The sequence below is a fragment of the Panthera onca genome, chromosome C1, assembly GCF_046562875.1.
Source record: "Panthera onca isolate mPanOnc1 chromosome C1, mPanOnc1 haplotype 2, whole genome shotgun sequence".
NCBI lineage: Eukaryota > Metazoa > Chordata > Mammalia > Carnivora > Felidae > Panthera > Panthera onca.
Genome location: NC_138346.1, coordinates 128,457,398 through 128,479,005, shown reverse-complemented (window position 1 = coordinate 128,479,005; position 21,608 = coordinate 128,457,398). Strand labels below are relative to the sequence as shown.

At 45.6% G+C, this 21,608-nt stretch overlaps 1 protein-coding gene across 3 annotated transcripts in view; it reads right to left on the bottom strand.

Moving 5' to 3' along the window:
* Positions 1-147: 147 nt before the first annotated feature.
* The window catches only part of SORT1 (sortilin 1), a 67,089-nt gene continuing 45,628 nt past the window's right edge, over positions 148-21,608 (bottom strand). For all 3 annotated transcript variants that reach the window (XM_060625170.3, XM_060625171.3, XM_060625173.3), the window contains exons 9-20: positions 21,185-21,329; positions 20,047-20,202; positions 18,260-18,366; positions 15,211-15,313; positions 14,704-14,872; positions 13,667-13,857; positions 11,262-11,451; positions 7,513-7,629; positions 6,795-6,903; positions 5,268-5,374; positions 4,869-4,992; positions 148-4,652 (exon numbers count right to left, since the gene is read on the bottom strand). In XM_060625170.3, coding sequence (XP_060481153.2) covers positions 4,638-4,652; positions 4,869-4,992; positions 5,268-5,374; positions 6,795-6,903; positions 7,513-7,629; positions 11,262-11,451; positions 13,667-13,857; positions 14,704-14,872; positions 15,211-15,313; positions 18,260-18,366; positions 20,047-20,202; positions 21,185-21,329 — 1,533 coding nt within the window. In that variant the 3' untranslated portion in view covers positions 148-4,637. The remainder of the gene's footprint in view (positions 4,653-4,868; positions 4,993-5,267; positions 5,375-6,794; positions 6,904-7,512; positions 7,630-11,261; positions 11,452-13,666; positions 13,858-14,703; positions 14,873-15,210; positions 15,314-18,259; positions 18,367-20,046; positions 20,203-21,184; positions 21,330-21,608) is intronic.

Below are 21,608 nucleotides of genomic sequence, written 5' to 3'. Positions count from 1 at the left end.
GAGGCTAGAAAACTGGAAAATCTACCATATTAACAAACTGTACATATTAACAAACTATAGCTTAGTCATTTCAACAGGTCAGGTAACAAAGTCCAGTCTGTTTTATTTCTAACCCAAATATTGCAAATATACAGAAAATTACCAGTACAAAGTTAAACACATCCAGATTTATTTACACAATGCTAAAGAAATTTGAGTTTGATTTCTGTTTTGTGGAATTTTGTAATGGGGTCTGGCTTTTGTTGTGTAACTGACATGGGTCACTGAAACTTGATTATCCCACCCCACATGCAATTTTCTGTCCCAAGGGAACAGAAAACTTGGGTTTTTAGCGCACATGCAGTAATGATGTTAATACTGCTTTACACTTTAGTAGGAAGGTAGCTGTCCCACAACTTGGGGAAGGGGCAGAGAAGTTATAGGACAGGGAGGGACCACATGCTCAGAAAGGGGACAAGAGACAAGAAAGGGTTGAACAACAGGCACATGGGGACCCTGAGCATTTCTGTGCATGAGGATAAGGAGGGTACGACCAAAACCCTCCTTCCCTAGACGTCCAAACATGGGAGGTGGGCAGACTCATCGGGGAACATTCAAGTCACCCGACCACAAACTGAGGGCATGCGGAGGATGAGAATGTCATGAAAGATTTGGGACACATCAATAAATCATTAACATGTACACTATACAGTTTATACATGTATATATGTACATATATATATATATAAAGGTACAGATTAGTTTATGTTATTCTATATAAACAAGGATGCTTAAGAATGTACTGGTGTGAAAAAAATGCATACAGCAAGTTGTTGAAGACAGTTTCAAATTAATGTTCTGATTCTTACTGTTATAATGAGACATAACCAAGGAATCAACATGGTCCTGCTATTTCAATCATCCTTCATGAGGGCAAGGCCCGGGCTCTGCTCGGGCAGGACGATGCTCCCAGAGCTGCTGGGCAAACGGGCAGCAGATGAAACGGAAGGTCTGGCACCTGCTGAGCGCCAGTGCCGGTAAGTCTGGCCCTCCCTATCGCTCCGTCATGTGGCAAGTCTTACACTTTGGTTTTGTTCAAAGGACATTTAAGTCCATGTTTATTTCCCTGCTTGCGGCAAGGCAGTAGCAAAATTGAAAAGCTGAATCTCTTATTTTAGTAGTTCCAAGTATCCAGGGTGAGGGGTGAGGGGAATGTACCAACAATGGGCAGGATGAGCTCTAAACCACTGTATATAGAAGCAGGGCTCTTTAGAGCTCTCCTGAAGGGAAAGAGAACCTCCCATACTTGGATGATTTGCCTAAGAAACAGAGAACTGACTGAAGCTCCGGCCAGCCCTCTCTGTACCCTGGTATTGTGACCAAGGCCACGGAAGAACCGGCTGCGCTTTACAGAGCCGGTGCAGGAGCTGGAGGTTGCCAGCACGTGACTCATCTGTCAGGGATGAAAGGCAAGCTTGGGCATGTAGAGGCCCAAAGGCAAACCTAGGAATTAGAGAGGTACACACTGGAAAGCCTAGTTAGAGGCAGATGGCAAGTTCTCAATTTCAGTTAGAACTAATCTACTGAATCTCCCGAGCCCAGCTTAGAACTGCCAGAACCCTCCAAACACTTTTGATTCTTCAAAGTGGTGTTCCCATTCAATCACCAGCCTAGGTATATGCATCCCTGGTCTCTGGACCCACTAAAAACCAAGAACCCCCCTTAGGTCCAAGACACCTGTCACAGGTGAGGGATGGTGAGTTCTCTACCTGAATTTAAAAGCCCAGACCACTCTGGACAGTCTGACATGTCCAACTTATCTTACAATGCTAAATGCTATCACTGAAACCTCCAGCAATAATCTCTCCTGCTACCATCAAGCCTGGGATTTTATTACACAATGGTAAGCTATACTTTACGCAAAGATAATGCTCCTAACCTAACATCAGTAGAACAAATTAGAACTTGTCTTCCCTCATAAGCTATCATGGATTTAGGCTGTTATGCTTTCTGGCTGAGGGCATACATTTCTGAGTAAGCAGGCTGATATGGAAAGCTAACTAGCCAATGAAGGGAATGAGCCAGGCTTGTTGGCAGTCCTCCAACCAAAGGGAACTAGCTAGCTAGCCAGCCAGGGCCAAGCAAACAAGGAGAATGGAGAGGGGTGGCTCATCAAGGGAGATCCCATGCCCGCAACGAGGTGAGGGGCAGTTTCTAAACACATATTCAAAATCACCATTCATTTGTGTTTTCAGCCGTGAAAAACAGGAGAACAAGACTTGCCATTTACCAAGGTGACAAAAAGGCTTCACACGCTGCTCTGACAGAAATGCCACTGACCCTTCTCCTAAAGAACAGCAAATCATCCAGAAGAAAGAAGCCCTTCCCGCTCCAGGTATCCAGCACCTGCACGCATAACAAGGTAGCGAGCCCTGAAGACGGCCAATGGCCAACCGGCACTGCTCATCACACACAGGGGCCCTGGACAATTTACTCACTTTTTGTACCTCAGCTCCATCCCCTAAAAATGCGTATTACAAACCCCTGCCTTCAAAGGAAGAATCTCACTGAGGATGTGGTAAGGTTCAAATGACATACTGTGAATGAAGTCCTCTGAAAGCTGCCAGGTTTTACAGAAATCCCAGATACCATCACAAGCAAAGAGCTTTAACCATACTTGGTTACAGAATACTAACTTTCCTACCATCCTAAAATGAATCAGAGAAATACTGCATACTGGCACAGGTACTCCAATGGGTAACACGTATATGCCGTGGGGAAAAGGTGTGCAGAAGTGGGTCTTTTCTGGGCATCAAATTCACTTTGGACAGGAGGTGAGGGTGTCTGGGACAAAGGCTGACACTTCATCGTTTGTTAGCTGGTCAAATGAATGAGCTTTTCCTAAAAGACCAGTGCTCTCTAGCTCAAGCAAATATGAATCCTCTTCACAAAAACTGCCCTAACTTTATTTTCTAACTAGGGCTCCCTGACTCATTTAATTTTCCTGCAGCTTCACAGTCTCTAACCTTCTCCATCCACCCCCTCTCCCACTTTCCCTGCTGCTGTTAATCCATTCTGGGGAGGAGAGAACACGGCCATCTGCTCACTCATTCTGACAAAAGTTAATTTGGCACATTTACTTTTTTGTGACTTTAGAGCCATAAAATGAACGAGCAGCAAAATGGCAGTTACCAAAGAATGTCCCAATCATAATTACTGGGTGAAACTGTGTCCAGCACAGTAGGGATGCTAAGACCAAGCTTGTACCATGCTATATTCCTGGCGAGCAAACATCCAAGCCGTATGAAAACTAACTACTGCAGCTCGCCGCTACTATATGGCCATCTTCAAATCCACCTCACTACATTCTACCGTGAACTTAATTTGAAAAGTGTCAAATGGAAAATTTCCTTAAATTTAAAATACGAACCTAATGTATCACATAAAACATCACCTACACTGGAAGTGTGTCTTCAGTTGGTTTGGCCAAAAGTTTCACGGCAACAAATTCCTTGGCAAAGCTGGGAAAAATGGGTGAGGAGGAGAGCCTGGTAATAAAGTCCTGATTTTCAAAAAAAGAGCCTATAAATCTGAAAATGTGTTTAGTCCTGGCTCCATGTACGACAGCAATCCAAGAGGAGGCACGCAAGTAAACGGCCATCCTGATGATTCACCGCCGTGCCAACAGGTGGCAGAGGACATGGAAGACTGTATGATGTTCAGTCCGTAGGGGCCACACCGGGTGCCCTCCCTCGGCTCTAGCAAAGAGGTCACTTGGCCTGGGCAGACATCCGGGGCAAGCCCTAACCCTGTCCTTGAGCAAATCCACTGGCACAAACATGAAGCACGGTTGGAAAGATCTTGGAAGAAGCAAGAATTTGTCCTTTAATAGGTGCTAAATCTAGTCAATTCTCTGCTGCTCCCTTCTTCCTGCCCCAAGTTAAAAATATTGCCCTTTAAGTTTTCCTGATTTAGTGTCTTAGAAGCACATGGTTAAGTCAGTTGTCAAAGGGCAACTGACAAGGGTATACTCCCCGATTAAACAGGGGAAAAGAAACACCACTGTGGTCTATGGTCCCCAAAAAAGAAAGAAAGAAAAGGCAGGGTGAGTGTGAGGAGCTGGTGTGCAGTGTTCTTGGGGCAGGGCTGTCCCTGGCCGGGGAAAGGCTGCCCGGGCCGTGCCAGTCATTGCAGCCTCCAAGTCCCTCTCCGCAGCTGCTTTGTGTCGCCAGCAGAGCCCAGGGACAGCACCGGGTGCGTTGTGAACATTGATGCTGGGGTTGGCAGGAGCCCTGAAGCAGGCACCATGCAAAACATGCGAGAGTGGGGTTAGTGAAATGTTCCCTTCTGATTCCGTTTCCCTTAAAAAACAAAAACAAAACCAAAAGAACCCATACTTTGCAAAAAGAATTTGAAATAAAAAGTTAAAGAATTAAAAATTTCCCCCCCCTTCTCAGGGCCAATTATGAGAGTGTTTAGGGTCCCTCCCCCCTGCCCTGCATTTCTTTAGTGAAGGTCCTTTTGGCTTTGGTGGAAGCAGCAGAAACAGAGCTGGGTCCCTCGCAATGGGAAATTTATTCCCCCCATTCGGAGCCACAGGGAGTGTGAGAGGTACTGCGGTTCCATCATCTGTCCTCGGTCCCAGCTCCTTGGAGGAGCTATTCCAGGAGGTCCTGAGAAGAAAAACAGAGACCGTATTATTTACACACTAAAAAGTTCCTATTTTGAAAGTTATGACCTAGTTGCTGGGCTGGCCAACTCTCACAGTCATTAAGTTGCTGCTTCTGGCTTTTACCCTCCTTTGCCTCAGTCAGATCTTGATTATAAACAGAAAAAGAAACACTCCTGTTTTGTACTTGTGGCCCACCCCTCCGGAAGAAATGGTTTACCTCATCTGAGTCGTCGTGATAGCCGCTCTTGTTAGTGTGGGGGGCTGTGTCCAGAGCGTCCACGCCATCCACACCATTGGCCTCGGCATGTTGCTGAAGCACAGAGTATCGATGCACCAGGAACCTGGGGGTGGAAACATCTGTGAGTCCTCATGCGGTGAGGATGGATGCGTTTCTCACAGGACTGTGGATTTTCCGAGTTTTATATGTTCACAGAATGAGTCATACATATACGCTCCTGGTCGGCATGTGGAAAATATAAATTCTGATTTGGGCCTCCTGCTTTAGGGACATCACTTCAACGAGCTAGTTTTTGCCCAAGAGCAAACTCAACCGTGCGCCCTTGGCTGACTCTGTGGTTTGAATTCAGTACCTCTGACTGACTTCCATGCTCCTTACCTTCCCCCACACACGTATTTCTTCACGAGGAGCACCCCTGCTACGACGGTGACCAGCATCAGTCCCACGGTGGCCAGGATGATTGGAACAGAATTGGACTTGGAATTCTTGATAAATTAAAACACAAACAATTTCAGGTGTGCATATTCTAGGACTGAATTCAAGGAGACTGCCCATTTCCCTGGCCTCTCTGTGAATGATCCGCAGTCTCTAGGTACTTACTGCTTTCCCAGCCCCCCACGATGGGCCCTCTCAGTGCTATCAGGAGGGCATCACTGGTGGCAGAGGGTAACCAGAACCTCAGCTCCTTGAAGCTGCCAGAATGGTGCAGACTCAGGGGCTTTCATGTCAAAGTAACACTGGGAGCCCTTGGCAGTGAGCTCGGTCAAACAGCAATCGTGGCTGTTCCCGGCTACCAGTGTGTAAGTCGTGGAGCACTTAAGGGTGCAGCAGGAAAGGGAGACACGATGGTAACAGGGGGTTGGAAGAATCTGGAACAGAGCCAGCACCCGGGAAGAAGCTGTGCCAATGCCTTATCAGGCAGGACAGCATATAACACTGAGACGTGTTTTTACTTAATTTTTGGTATGTTTTTACAAATAGGCCTTTTCATGTCATTGTTTGAGTGTGACCTACCTGCTTCTGGGTGGGAGATAGGGAATGTGTGTTTTCAATGTATCCAAGAGGAGGCAGAGCTGGATTCTGGGACAAGCTGTGTCCCTGTGGGTGGGAGTCCAGTGCAATCACACACACACAAACACTGAGGACAGCTGCCAGGAGTGTGGGGTGGGGGCGGGGGGGCGCAGAGGAGGAGGAACCTGCCCCCTGACAAGTACACACACCCACGCATTTTTCTCCCGCTACCTTCCTAATCCCACCTCAGGCCCTCAGTCCTTAGAAGGCTGGGGAGGAGGGGGCTGCGGACTGTCCGCCTCTCATTTTATGGGTTAGGAAACTGGCATTCACAGTTTACTGCCCCGGTCCCACTGCTGGTCCAGTACTTCTTTATCAAGAGGTTTCCTCTTTACCATTTCCCACACCCCAGCCAGACAGTTCAGTACTACAGATCTGTAATCAGCCCACGTCAAAACCAACCCACTGAGACCATCGTTCAGTTCTGCACTCTGCACGCACTCCGCATGACTTGGAGCAGAGACCACCTAACCTATGGCCCAGGACTCCTCTCTTCCACAAGACTCCGGTGCAAGACTCCGGTCCTTTATAGCCAGGCTTCAAGCCTTTTTCCTAAATAACTCTCAGCCTCAGAAATGTCCTCAACTTGACGCTTCCAAGACTCAGAACAACTTTACAGAATTCCACTTTGTTCCCCCAACAAAGAAGTTTCTGGGGACGAGTTTCTCACTGCGTCGCATGACCCATCCTCCACCCTAATGGTTTCCTGTGCAAAGCAAAGCCCGCCGGAAGTAGTTTGGCCACTTTTATTCAGTAATAAAATTCTTAATGTTTTTTGTTCCTGACAGAACAGGAAACCCCACTGGTACCTAAACCAGAACTACTTTCATATACCTGCTTTTCAGGACTCAAAAAGTTACTTGTACATTTCTTTTTCAAGTCTTTTACTTCTCGAACTGGATTCACTCCACCTTGGCATCTGTCTCCTGGAATTTTCCGGTACCTGAAAAGGCAGAAGACATTTTTTATCAGACCACTAGGATGTATCCCTGGATTCTTGTTAGTTCCTGAAAACAAGATTTGAAAAGTGCAGAAAAACATCTCCACCTTATACCACCTCTCAGGCCAGAGGGGAGAGCCACAGGAATGTTTCAGGGACATTTTGCGTAGTTTCAGGCCTTGAACAGACCAAGCATCCCTGGCCATGCTGTGGGGACATGCCCACCATTCTGCCTTAAGAGATGGGGCCAAAGAACTGTGACCCAGGGAAAGCACATTAACACGTGGTACAAAAATGGGAGGGGGAAATATGTATCCGGGGAGGGGGCACCATGTCCCCTCCAGAGCAGCGCTGCCTAATGCAGTGGCTACTTACATTTCAACTAATTAAAAGTAATTCAGTGCCTCAGTTGCTGCACACGGTCAGCAGCCACCATATGGGACACAGCAGGTTAGGGAGCATTTCCAGCACCACACAAAGTTCTGTTAGACAGTGTTTTGCTAGCGTGCCCTAGAATGCCGTGTGCTCGGAGATGTGGAGTGCTGCGAGTGGGGGTCTCACTCTGCAGGGTGAAGACTCCTCTGTCACGATTTGAGAGGAGAGCCGCCTCACCCGTTTGTTGTCAGGTGCTCCTCTCTGCCATACAGACAAAACTCCAGGTCGTGGCCCTTCAGTTCTGGCTGCTCCACACATTTGGAGTCATTTTCTGGACGGAAGTAGCCAAAATCACTGCCAAGAGTCAGCAAAGAAAGTATCTTTCAGAGTTGCTGAAAGACAGTTAAGTGACTAGTAATGAAGGGTTTCTGAGGAGCAGCGGAAGCTTAATATTCCAGTCTTTGGTTGCATGAGAGCAGCTCAGGAAGGCCTGTGTCATCTGCAAAGAGGGTCTGTTCAGGAAGACAGACATGGAGAGGGCTAAACTGGGGAACCATCAGCTTACGGATCAGGCCTGGTGGACTGAGGACTCAGCGGCTGGGAGCCCTGCACAGACCACGCGGACTCCAGGAAGGGGATGACTGCAGCAAGCGGCGGGGCGGGGGGGACTGTGCACCGAGAACAAAGACACTGAGAAACAGTGGCAACAGTGACAGATCTAAACCCACTATGCTTAGGAATCTTTTTATTTACCTCCAAATCGCTCATTATTATGTTTTTGGGAGGTATTCCATAGGGTGTATGCCAAATCTTTCCTGCCTGCCCCATTTCTGTCCCTCTTAGCTTCTTAGATGACCTTTGTCTCCAGTGCAAATGCCTGTTGTGCCCTCCATCCTACCCCATCTCTCCACAGTGCCTCCCACCTGCTCACCTTTCTCTGTTTCTCCCAAGAAATATACCGCCTCCTCTCCAAGGCTGACCCCCTACACGAGCGCCCTGGGCCCATCCTTCCTACTACCCTGGGATCTGGCTTCACTGATGGTATGGACCGACTATCAGTCCCTTAGCCTGCACATGTCCTCTTCCTTCCCCCTCTTCTTCCTTATCCTTCTTAGAAGGATATTTTATACTTGTTCTATTGTACTCATTTCCTTTTTATTCCATGCATTGTGGCTTCAACCCCCGTTATCACCTTGGAAGCGAATGTCTGAGGCCCCCAAGACTCCCTAGTCATGCCACTGTGGAGAGCCCTCTCTGGCCCTGCCTGTGTGGTGGCCCCGACACAGCACCTGCTCCTGCTCCTGCTCCTGCCGTTGGAACTGTGCCCGCCGGTTTCTCTTGGCACGGTTTGCACTTCAGTCTTCCTAGCCTGGAAATGCAGACCCTTTCCTGCGGCCCACAGGTCATCCTCTTACTCTGTATCTGCTCTGCCTTCATGAGTTTCATTATTTGTTGCAACTAAAACTTCCATGTTTTACCTCTCTTGAGCTCTGATCCTCCATTTCCAAGTACCTGCTGGATGTCACCACCTAAATCTGCTGACAGAACTTCAAATAAAGTGTCCAAAACATGTCACAAATTCTCTTTCAAGCCAGCCTCTCCCAACATTTCCCTATGTTTGTCCAGGGCACTGCCTTCCTTCCATTATCGAAGTCGAAAATTCAGCCTGGGCATGCCCTATCTGGACCCTACTCACTTCTTTATCGTGACCTCTGTGACTTCCCCTCATGGCCTATCTCCCAACACACCGTTCCTGAGCACGCCAGTGGTATCTACACATATGCCAGTCCACGGCTTCAATGACTTGCTTCTTCCCAGATGTGCAAGGTCAGGTCCTGCCACTTGTCAGGGCTCGGCTCCAATGCTGCCTCCTCCACAAAGCCTCCTTTGACCCATCTCCTTTCAGCTCTAGATGGAACAGCCTCTAGGTTCTCTACATCTTCAAGGCACTGTTTCACAGCATAATTACGTGCATCTTACCAGGAGAGTCAATAACAGGCTTTCCACCATCACTTTGCACTGCCTTGTGCACAGCAAGTATGCGATGGATGCTTGGGGAATACACAGATGATGCTTGCACTTCAAGGTTTTTGTGACAGATATTTAGGGGACAGGGTAAGAAGATGCAGAAGACACCACCCCTCTAGCACGGAGGGGGAGTTCCGGTGAAAATTTTAGGGTCTCCAACCGAAATATCCGGGAAAGTGCCCTTCCCGCTCACAGAGTACACGATTCTTAGGCACGGGTGGCACAGTGTGTAGGCTCTGGGGCCGAGCTGCCAGGCACACATTCCAGCCGTGCCGCTTCCCGGCTGGGTGATGGTGGGCGAGTTAGCGGTAACCTCTGAACCTTCATTCCTCCCTTTGTGAGATGGAAATGGCAACAGTACCTAGCTCAGGGGGCTGCCATGGTTAAACATAAATTGTTCGGGACAGTGCCTGGTATAGTTACTGCTCAGGAAACATCAGCTGCTATCACGACTACTCAATGATGATCAAATACAACATGCCCTCAAGGAGTCGAGACTTTACTGGTAGAACCAAACCTGTGCACAATAACCAAAATACAGCAAGAGCTGTACGGCAGAAGCCCAGATGAGTGAAAGCTGGAGAAGGCTTTACGGAGGTGAGAACTGAGCTAAGTATTAGAGGCCAAATAGGAACTCCCAAGCTTGGGGGTCAGGCAGGGAATGTGGGAAGACTTTCCAGGCAAAGGAAGCAGCAGGTAAAATGGCATGGAGCTGTGAAGAAGCACAGCTTGTCTGGAAAGCAGGAGAAGGTCAGGTAATTAAGAGCCTGGTCTGGGTCCAGTCTAGGATGTAGAGTGTCCCAGTGTCAACAAGCTCTAGTCCTAATATGACACCACAGTGACCGGAAGGATCCTGTTTCCTGTGGAAACACAGAAGACAAGACCTCTGGCCCATTCTGCATTTAGATGTGAGCCACACATGGGGAACCACACCGGGTCAGACTGGGTGTTCGCTCAGTCCCAGAGAATGTGATGTGGGAGGACACGACTGCTACCTGTCTGCATTCTTTTCCAGATCCTTTTAAAATTTTTATCTTTGAGAGAGAGAGAGAGAGAGAGAGCGAGCATGAGCAGGGGAGGGGTAGACAGAGGGAGAGAGAATCTCAAGCAGGCTTCCTGCTGCCAGCATGGAGCCTGATGCGGGACTCAAACCCACGAACTGTGAGATCATGACCTGAGCCAAAATCAAGGGTCAGATGCTTAACCGAATGAACAACCCAGGCATCCCTTTTCTAGATCTTTTAGGATCCACTTTTACTTCCTGTCAGTATGTTTTGCAGGTAATGAATTCCATAAGATTACTGGCTGTGATGGGAAGCAGTGCCTCTTATTTGACCTAACTTACCCTGCTTGGCTACCTGGGGCCTGCCTTGCCCTTGTGTAATCAACTAAGTCCATGCCAGTAGGGTAACTAACCCTTCAGCCCAGATGGTCCTGAACTTGAGGCAGTCCATCTGGATGGCCTCTAGACCTTGATACGACATCTGGACCATCAGTACTCCAACATCCCCTCCGGTCTCCTTCAATCTTGCAGACGATCCAAAACCTAGTGCCCTACCTGCTGAACTCAGGCCGCCAGTGTTTAGTGAACACATGAATTCCAACTTCCTCCCAGCTCCTGTACTGTCCTTCCTGGTGTTTCTGCCCTATTTTCTCCTCTCTCTGTTTCTGAGTTCTCTTCCTCCTTATACACTTCCCTCCCTTGCTGTCAGCCCAGGATTCCTGGGGGCTGTTGCTGGCCCTGTCCAATAACTGACTGACTGGCCTGATAATATTACCTGTCCAATTGCTAATAACTCTCGGTCCCTTCTCTGTGCCTCCATTTCCTCAGTAAGAGCAGCAGTTCTCCACCCTTGGAGAAGAAAGGATTTGAATATTTTTCAGCACTATAAGTCAATGGTCTTTCACTACCTCCTGCACAGCAAAGGGGCTGACAGAGATGTGAGGGAAGCTGATACCAGAGGAAGTCCTCCAGGGAGCAGGGGCAGACGGACGGCTGCTTGGTCACAACATAGTCCCGACCATTCTGGCAGACAGACGACTTGCGGAGCCGCAGGTACTGTTCTTTGTAGCCTAAGATGCAGCCGTCTCCGTATTCTCCGGGGTCGGCAGAGTGAGCCAGCCATACGGTATAGTCCTTCTCCTCACCTAAAGGGAAGACAGGCAGTTCAGGCCACCGCACCCACGTGTGCGAGGCAGCTGCCAGGCTGAAAGGAGAGGAAGGACAAGAAAAAGGGGATGTCGGACTCATCCCACTGCCTCATTTTGGAACTGCAGACAAGAGTTACGTCAGTTGGAGCCTACTAGCAGTTGGCACCTCCTTGTGTCAGAGGAGGACACTTCACATCTCACCGCCCGTTTGAGTTATTAGGAAAAAGCTTATTTGCTTCAAAGTGGGCAGCTGGATGGAGGACCTCTAAGCTTCCTTCCACATGGAGAGACTGCTGCCTCCATGTCTTGCACACCTGTGCTGTTGGTCAGCAGGAGCTGTCACAGGTAAGCTACCAGGCGTTTCCTTTCAGGAGACAGCAGTTAGCCAAAAGCTAGAGTTCAGTTTCACCACGGGTTAGTTCGCCTCAAACAGAAGGGAAGACAATCTTTTTCTAGACTTTTAACTTCAGATGACTGGCTTTCACGTAGACTGCTGATGACAGTCGATCCAGCTTTGTAAGTCGTATCACCCACTCCTGGAGAAATGACTCAAAGGCCATGGGCTAGACTGTGGATTAGGGTTTTATCCTCTGGGATACAAAGACCAGCGCAGAGTCTGTTAGGGAGCAGGTGCCTACCAAATCTATTAATGGCGTTAAACTTCAGGAATAACTGTAGAGCTGCCTTCTGAGGGGAAAACTCACAAGCCAGCTCCTTCACAGCCTATTTAATGAATCTGGATATTAAATAATGACTCTCGGGTATTAAATCATATGTAAACACCTTGTAGAAAAGGCCCAAACAGTGCTTCTGCTTCCTCCAGGAGTCACTAAACTAACATTCTGAGGAAACAGACCCATTGTGCCATCTAATAACAGGACCAAAATTCAAACAAAGCTACTTGAAACCTTAAGTCTTTTATCATAACATGCCAACAAGAAACCACGGCTCGCAGGGTGGGAGACTTTTCTCCAGTTTTCTCTTTTATCCTCCATATTTTTCAGTACAGTGTCAGCATCTTTGGTACCAGGGCCTGGGTTTGGTTATGATTCTTTAGCAACACCTTGCAATGAGCATTTTACCTCCTTTTCGGAAGCCATTCTCCATGCCTCTAACATGCCTTCCAGTCTGACATCACAGAACTCTGAAATGGTCAGTGTGGGCTTCGAGCTCACCCAGTAGCCATTCTAAAACCTCACCTGTGACTGACATTCAAGCCAAAACTCTTTACACGAATACTTCCTCACTTCAACGTTTTGATAATCAGATGCTCTATGCAACACACTTTCCTCTAACGCTTCTCTTACAGTTCTGTTGCAATCAAGGGTGAAAAGCCCTGAAATGTCATGAAATAATTTTAGATAAACACAAGGACGCATTATCCTTACAAGCAGAAAAAAGTCCCATAAAGTGTTACAGAGCTTCAACAGTGTGAGGCCACGCTTACAGCCTTAGCCACACATGGCTGGTCTGAAGTGAGATTTACTCTAAGGGTAAGGGTAAAGTATACACTGGATTTTTAAGTCTTAGAAGAAAAATATAAAATATAAAATATTTCATTGATAGTTTTTTTTTTAATGTTATTTTTTGAGAGACAGAGACAGAGCATGAGCAGGGGACGGGCAGAGAGAGAGGGAGTCACAGAATCCAAAGCAGGCTCCAGGCTCTGAGCTTTCAGCACAGAGCCAGACATGGGGCTTGAACTCACAGACCGTGAGATCATGACCTGAGGTGAAGTCGGGACGCTTAACCAACTGAGCCACCCAGGGGCCCCACATTGGTAGTTCTTAACACTGCCTACATATTGAAATGATTTTAGGTATAGTAGGATGATTAATTAAAGTGAATTTCACCTCTTTTACTTCTATAATGCAGCCAACAGAATAATTTAAATTGCACATGTGGTCCTCATTTTATTTCTTTTGGACAGTGCTAGTCCAAAGAAGGAAGCTGCATTTCTGATACCATTCATTGCATTGCCTTGAACATCCTTCAATCCTCTTTCATATGCTTTTTTTTTTAAGTAGGCTCCATGCCCAACGTGGGGCTTGAACTCATAACCCTGGAATCAAGAATCATGTGCTGTACCGACTGAGTCAGCCAGTGGCCCTCATATGCATTTTCTTATTCCAGCTAAAAGAAATGAAATTGAATTATTAGGAAAATAGGCTTATATGTTCTGGTAGAAAAGGTCAAAGGAGACTCTACTCACAGTTCCTTTCAAGGACATCTTTAAAATCAATGGTATAGGAGACCCACTGGCGGGTCAGGAAAGATTCTGTGAACCCCCATATGCTGATATTCATGGACCGAGCTCCAGGTTCTGAAGCTAGACCGGTAAAGTAGATGGGCTCCTTGGTGAATATGTAGGTTTGCCAGCACTGACCTTCATCTGTGGAGAACCTGAAACCACAATGAGAGAACAGTCGTGACAGAGGATCAACATGTACGGGAGTATCAGGAAACTACTCTGGCTGTTTGATCCCAAACCAGAGAAAACCCTCATATTTATGTCATGGCTTAGTGACTGATAACTATATAAACTTTTAATGCCCACAGATAACAGGGTAGGTAAAAGAGATTCATTCAAAGAATATAGAAGAAAATGCCTTTATAAAAATTGTTTCAAAGGAAACAGAGGGTAGCGACCCATGTACGAATGGGCTTCTGAATAAACATACAAAATTATTTTAGAGAACTTATACTTAAGGAGTAATTTTCCATCCAAAGTGCTTAAATGCTTCTATAGGATTCTTGTGGAGAGAAAGAAGAATTATTTATTTACTTATTTATTTAAAGAGAGAGAGAGAGAGAGAGAGAGAGAGAGAGAGAGAGAGAGAGAGAGACCACGACCGCACACACGTGCAAGCCAGGGGGAGAGACAGAGAATCCCAAGCAGGCTCCATGCTCGTTGCGGAGCCTGACCTGGGGCTCAATTCCATGACCCTGGAATCATGACCTGAGCTGAAATCAAGAGTCAGACGCTCAACGAACTGAGCTACCCAAGTGCCCCAAAAGAAGAGTATTTTTAAAAAGTGACAAAAAATGTTAGCTAGAGGAACTCAGAAGAAAAAGCAAAGATACTGAATGTGGGTTGCTCTAGATGCAATCCTTTCAAGAATGTTCCCTACAGTTCTTAGAATGCACAAATTTGAATCAGGGTCCATAACTATCCCTACCTCCCACAGAAAAACATCCCACAGTTGCCCTCCATGCAGATAGTGTGGGTGGAGCAGAGCTCATGCATACTTAATCACACTGATAGGATGGTTGCTGTGCTCAATGGCCACAATGATGCCTCCGGAATCCAGGATGGTATAATAGTGGGGTCCTTCGAGCATCTTCGTCCAGGAGTAACCCCCATCATCTGAGATGTACACATCCGGGATCATCACTGAAATGGCATCCCCTACACTACCTGCAACACAATCCGCCATCTCGTTAGCAAAAATCAGCAATGAAACGGAGAGGGTTTACTGCCAAGAGAATAATTTTCAGTGAATTTACTCTGATTATTTCCCATCATACCTCTTGTAATAGGAAAAAAAGGCCACTGAAAAGTTGGGAAAGGAAGTCATGTTTCTCTCTCTGATGGGGAGTCTAATGAAAAACCCAGAGTATCATTATTATTCGAGAAATTTCACAAAGGATGGTAAACATCATGTATGGTGGTTTTCTTATAGGATTCAAGGCTGTGGCTGAGTTTTAGTGTGCTCAGCTACTTGCTCCTGTGGAGATGGGGGGCGGGCTGCTCACCATGGGCAATGACTATGCCGACGGCCTTAGGCTCTGACAGTGGGGCCATTGGAACGTTTAGTTTCTGGGAGATGCTGTAGGAAGCGTGAATATGAAGGCTGCACTGTGAAAAGAAACCAAAGCTCAGATTAAAACCAAAGGTGTAAATTTTTAATCATCTCACAGAGCCTTCTAAGAAAGCTTTGAATTTAACCCAGACTTCAGCGGGATACTCTCTTAAAAAAAAATTTGTGGTAAAAAATACATACCATAAAAGTTAGCATCTTAACCATGTTTAAGTGTACAGTTCAGTGGGGTTAAGTACATTTATACTGTTGTGCAACCATTACCACCATCCATCTCCAGAACTTTTTGAAACCAAAACTCTACACCCATTAAACAGTAACTCCCATTCTTCCTCCTTCCAGACCCTGGAAACCACCATTCTACTTTCTGTTTCTATGAATCTGACGATTCTAGGTACCTTATATAAGTGGAACCACATAGTATTTGTCTTTTGATGACTGGCTTATTTCACTTAGCATTATGTCCTCAAGGTTCATCCATGTTGTGGTATGTGTCAGAGTTTATTGAAGGCAGAATATTATTCCATTGCATGTATATGCCACATTTTGCTTCTCCGTTTATCTGTCAAAGGACACTTGGGTTGCTTCCAGCTTTTGGCTACTGTGAATAATGCTACTATGAACATCGGCATGCAAATATTTCTTTGAGACCCTGCTTTCTTTTGGATATATACTCAGAAGTAGGATCGCTGATCATATGGCAGTTCTGTTTAATTTTTTGAGGAACCGCATACTGTTTCATATAGTGACTGCACTATTTTTCATACCCACCAATGACGCACAAGGATCCCAACTTCTCTACATCCTTGGCAACACGTTATTTTGTTTCGTCTTGTTTTTGATAGTAGCCATTCTAATGTACATGAGAGGCGTGAGAGGTGATCTCTCCCTGTGGCTCTGATTTGCATTTTCTTAATAATTAGTGATGTCAAGCATCTTTTCATGTGAGTTTTTGGCCATGTGTATGTATGTATATATATATAGATAGATATAGATATATATAGATATATATAGATATATATATATATATATCTATATCTATCTATATATAGATATATATATTTTTTAAAGCTTGTTTATTCTGAGAGAGAGTGAGCGAGCACGGGAAGAGCAGAGAGAGAAGGAGAGAGAGAGAATCCCAAGCAGACTCCTTACTGTCAACATATGAGATCATGCGGGGCTCGAACTCATGAACCGTGAGATCGTGACCTGAGCTGAAATCAAGTCAGACACCTAACTGACTGAGACACCCAGGTGCCCCTTGTATATTCCCTATACAGAAATGTCTACTCAAGTCCTTTAACCATTTTTAATTTGGGTATTTGTTTTTTCTGTTGTTGAGTTATGGTCTCAGTGGGATATTCTTGATTCCAAAATAGATTAGTATATTTAGGAGCAAATTATGCAATTATTTTCTCATGTGTAATGCTTAGTTTATTTTATTCCTGCATTACACCGAAGCCTCTGATCAATATTTAAAGCATGAATAAACATGAAAATAAAAATAAAGCATGATTCCGCACAAATAAACTTGATGAACACCTGACATACTTCTGATACCGTACAAGATGTGGTGCTGATTCAAAGTAAGACCCAGTCCTGTCTTTAAAATTTCTGAGAAACCAGTTGAGCTATAAAGCACAATGAAAGTTAATGTTTTAAAAGAGGTCTGTGTTGGATAAAATGTTCATTTTATGTCATATATTTTACTGCAGTAAAAAGGGGTTCACACAAACTACAGGCGACATGAAGAGGCAGGATTAATTCTAGGTGAAGATGGGCCCTCAGGATGATCAGGATTTCCACTGCTTCTAATGGCTCAGGACTGGGAGAGTCAGGCATAAATTTCCCAAGAGTCACGTGGGCAGCGCCACAGAGGCAGGAGCGCATGTAGGGTGTTCAGGGGGCAGCAGAGGGCTACAAGGAACATGCCAGTGATCAGATGGACAATGACAATGAAAAGGCAGAAGAGAGCCTGACAGGGGAGGAGAGGACCTTCACTCACCAGCTCAGAGGCACAGACTTTATTCACAGGCAAAGGGGAACCCTGAAACGTACTGAGGAGGGAAAGGCATGGAGTGTGAGAGTGGCCAGGCAAGTAAAGAGGCCACTGCACCGCCCAGGCTCAAGGTGAAGAGGGCAGGCACAGGGCACGGCCACGGTAGAGGGATGGAAAAAAAGGGGAAAGGAGAAAGGGCACCGGGTGGCACAGGTACACTATCTTACACAGTCTGAGGCTCTTAAAAGGAAACAAAAAGTCCCGCCTACAACAGCAGAGTGGATATCGGCCACAGGTATTCTGAGAAGAGCTCGGGAACCACCAACACTGTCATTTTTTGAGGAAAACTCCCAGGGTTCCCCGAAACTCTTCTCAAACTCTGTAAGAGCCAGACACAAGACTTGTTCCTCTTTTCTTTTTTTCTTGTCTGTCCAGACCCATCACTCCTGGAACCTGGGATCTCCTGGAGCAATGCCTTTGTATGTCTATTCTTAGCCTCTCCTCAGAGGGGCTAGTTCTGGCATTCATGGGCCCTACTGTGTCACCATCCACACCCTCTGGCTGTGTGGAGCCCAGGGAGAGGGGAAGAGAAGGCCAAGTTCTCTTCTGTTTGTTTCTGGCCAGCACGGCTTTGCACTGCTCATGAATGGCTGGTCCCTGGCGTCACGTAGAATTCCTTAAGTCTCATAGTTGCCATGCTGACTCTTAACTGATTACCGGCCCATCCTCCGTTCTGTTTTCATTCAGTGGTTTAGTAAAACACAAAATTTTAGCCTTTAGTTTTTTCTTTAAAAGACAAATAGTCCATAGTATTTTGGCTTTTCCTTTTCCTACATTCTACATTACTTTCATTACTCTGATTTCCAAACTTTCCACCTGTAGCAGCTGTGGTCACTAATCAAGTACAAAACTTCATTATTCAAAGGCCTGAAACCGATCAGAGCAGGACACAATGGCTGCACAGGACACATGGAGTAAGACACACCTCATTCTTGTTTTTGGCTGTAGCATCACATTCACTGTTTTCAGGCTTCCTCAGGTGCTTCCACCTTCCTCCTTGGTCAAAAGTGATCATAGTCTGGATAGAGTTATCTGAATGGGAAAAGAACGGTCTTAAGTCTGATAGACCGGAAGTACCTTATTAAATTCAGTTTACCATGGCATCTCTCGCTCCTGGGGCTACATAATGCCATTAGAACTCTAGAGTCCTACAAGCTTGTAACATCCAACAAAACAGCTCAGTGTTGGTGAGTAACTGAGCAGCACTCTATGCTATTTGAAGAAGGCTTCCCACCTGAATAGGACTCAGCTGATTCCAGAAATCATCTAGATTGATACTCTTGAAAAAATACCCTTTTTCTCCTTACCAACACAAACAGGGTAATGTCCATTCTCCTTCCTTGCTTGCTTGCCTTCAAGGTAAAATCTACAATGGGAAGGCATCCCAATCTTTACTCGGATAAGGCCAGGATACCAGGCTTGTTATAGGGACTCTCAAGATTTGAATGTATGTGCCTAAGTCTGGCTCAGTAATTCCTAATTTTCATCTTTCCACTACCCCATACCCGATCTCTCCTATACCTTTTCTCTTTTTTCTACATGCTCTTCCCTGTTCTCTATTCTTAATGACATAAACTATTGCAAGTTTAAATTCAGAGACAATATGCTTTGAGTTTCCCAAGGAAAATCAAACAAGAAAGCAAATGAAGGACAATTCATTTAGTCAATAAATATTTATTGCATGCCTACTATGTGAAAACTGTTGTGAGCCTTCGGGACTATCTTGGTGAACAAAACAGAAATAAAACTTGGTGAATGTACATTCTAGCAGGGTGAGACAAACGCCAGATGCTGTAAACAGGTAAATTATATAGTATGTTGGAAAATAAGTGCCATGGAAAATCCTGCCCTGCTAAAGAGGGGCTGAGTGTGTGTGTGTGTGTGTGTGTGTGTGTGTGTGTGTGTGTGTGTGACTAGGGGAGGACAGACAAGCTCCCAGTGGGACAGTCATGGCAGGCTCTATGGCTCAATTCAGAAAGCAACATATGAGCACAGATTGGAAGGAGGATGGTGTCAGCCTTGCAGATATCTGGGGAAACAGAGAACAGTCCCTGAAAATCTCTAAACCATGCATGTGTGTGCCTGGTGTGTTTAACGACTGGCAGAGGGCTGCAGTGACCAGAATGCAGTGGGTGGAGGGGAGAGGGGTGGGAGGAAACGGGTCAGTACTGCTTAAGACCTTGCCGACCACTGCAAGATCTTTACCAATAAAAACAACCTCTCACCTCCCACCAAAAAAAATAAATACATCTATAAACAAAACCTTAAGAGTCTTTGTACTTTAGAGTGACGTGTTTATTTGTATAACTGGGCCTTAGCAAAGGTGAGCTCTGCAGAACCTCGGAGCAGAACACCAGAGGAACGCTGGCCGGCTACAGCTGTGCCTTCTACAAGGAGAAAAGCAGGAAGTGGTTCAAACTCAGGCTCATTCCTCTAGGCCTAAACCTCCCAATATAGAAAACTCATTGCTTTCATTTATTTAAAACTTCCTCTACACAACATAGAACCCAAAAAATCTTTCTTTCTATCTGCTGCTGCTTTGCTCTTTTTAGTTCTATTTACCATAACTGATGTAAAATGAAGAGCCAGTATTGACATGAATAGGCTTGCTGGCTAGGCAAGCAACAGTACTGGGGGGACAGGACCACCATTGTTTCTGAAAGTCTCGACTCCCAACACTTTCAGCTGAAGGACAGCTGTGCCCAGACTTACCTTCTGAGAGCACACTTGTTATGTAGACCCCGCGGAGGGAGGTCACATTGGTAAAGTCCGTCTCGCCACCTGTGGTGGTGTAGAGATGTCGGTCCAAGGACTTGGAATAGACAATGCCTCGATCATCTGAGGTAAAGATTGTGCCAAATCCGGTATCTGAAATAGGCAAACAAACAAAAACAGTAAGTCTTGCGGGGAGGGAACAGAGAGAAAAACAACAGTCCAACCATACACATGACTAAATCGCTGACTGACTGCATACATTAGCCAACTGTCCCTCTTCATGATGTAGGCACAGACCTGAGCATTAATCATGGTTTGATACTCATGATTTTCATGTCCACCTTTAATTCTACTACCCAGCTTGGTGCCTGGAGTCTGGTAGATACTGTTTGTTGAATGAATTAACCAGATGCCACAGAAAAGCCCTTCCCAGATATATTCTGGTGGCAGAGGCAATGCACTTAGATTTATATCATACATACCTCTAAATCTTTATATTCTAAACCTATGCTTCTTGAACTATCTGTGGTGAAGGATCAATTTCTTTTTTTAAGTTTTATTTATTTAAGTAATCTCCACACCCAACATGGGGCTCGAACTCACAACCCCGAGGTCAAGAGTTGCATACTCCCTTGAGCCAGCCAGGCGCCCTGGTGAAGGATCAATTTTTAAATTTCTATTATGGCACAAACCGATCCTTTGTAAAATATAATAAAAATTAATCCTAAGAAGAGTGAAATACAAAATCTAATCCTCAATGTTTTAATGATTAGATTCAACAGATGTAAAATTACTTTGTCAAATGGTAAGAGGAGTTTCTCAATGTTTGCTATTGCTTTGGTGCTTACTTGGCAACAAAGAGCTTGCAAACCGTATAGCACCGGTCCTCCGACCATTCTTTGAGCAGCACTGCTCTAGAATACTTGGACATACACATAAACCACATTCTAGAGCCAAAAGAAGGGGCCTTCTTAACAGAGACTACACAGTATCTCTAAGACAGAGTATTCAGTAGGACACTAATAAAAACCTAGGGGTAAGAGGAAATGTCAACACGTAAGAAGGAAGCTCAAAATAGAACTTGAAGTTTAAATCTCTATGCATTCAAGGGTGGGCCACTAAAAAAAGCTCTTACCTCCAGGTTCATCTACATGCATGAACACCATGTCATCATTAGCTGCTAGAATAGAATAGAACTGTTCCTGCCCCACAGAAGGTAGCTGGGCCATGCTCCACGTGTCCCCTTGATCTGTTGATACATGAATCCTTCTCGTTGTATCCTGGAACAAATGCCAATATTTAATGTTTCAATTTCCACTAAGATGCCATGTGCAGGGACATGAATAGGAACATTATTATTCATAATTGTAAGTCTCACTCTCCATTTCTTCACTGGATACAATCGTTATAAATGACACGTCCTAGTACCAATTACCAAAACAATTTCTTAAATTTTTTTTTGTTTATTTATTTTTGAGAGAGAGAGAGCACGAGCAGGGAAGGGTCAGAGAGAGAGGGAGACACAGAATCCAAAGCAGGCTCCAGGCTCCGAGCTGTCA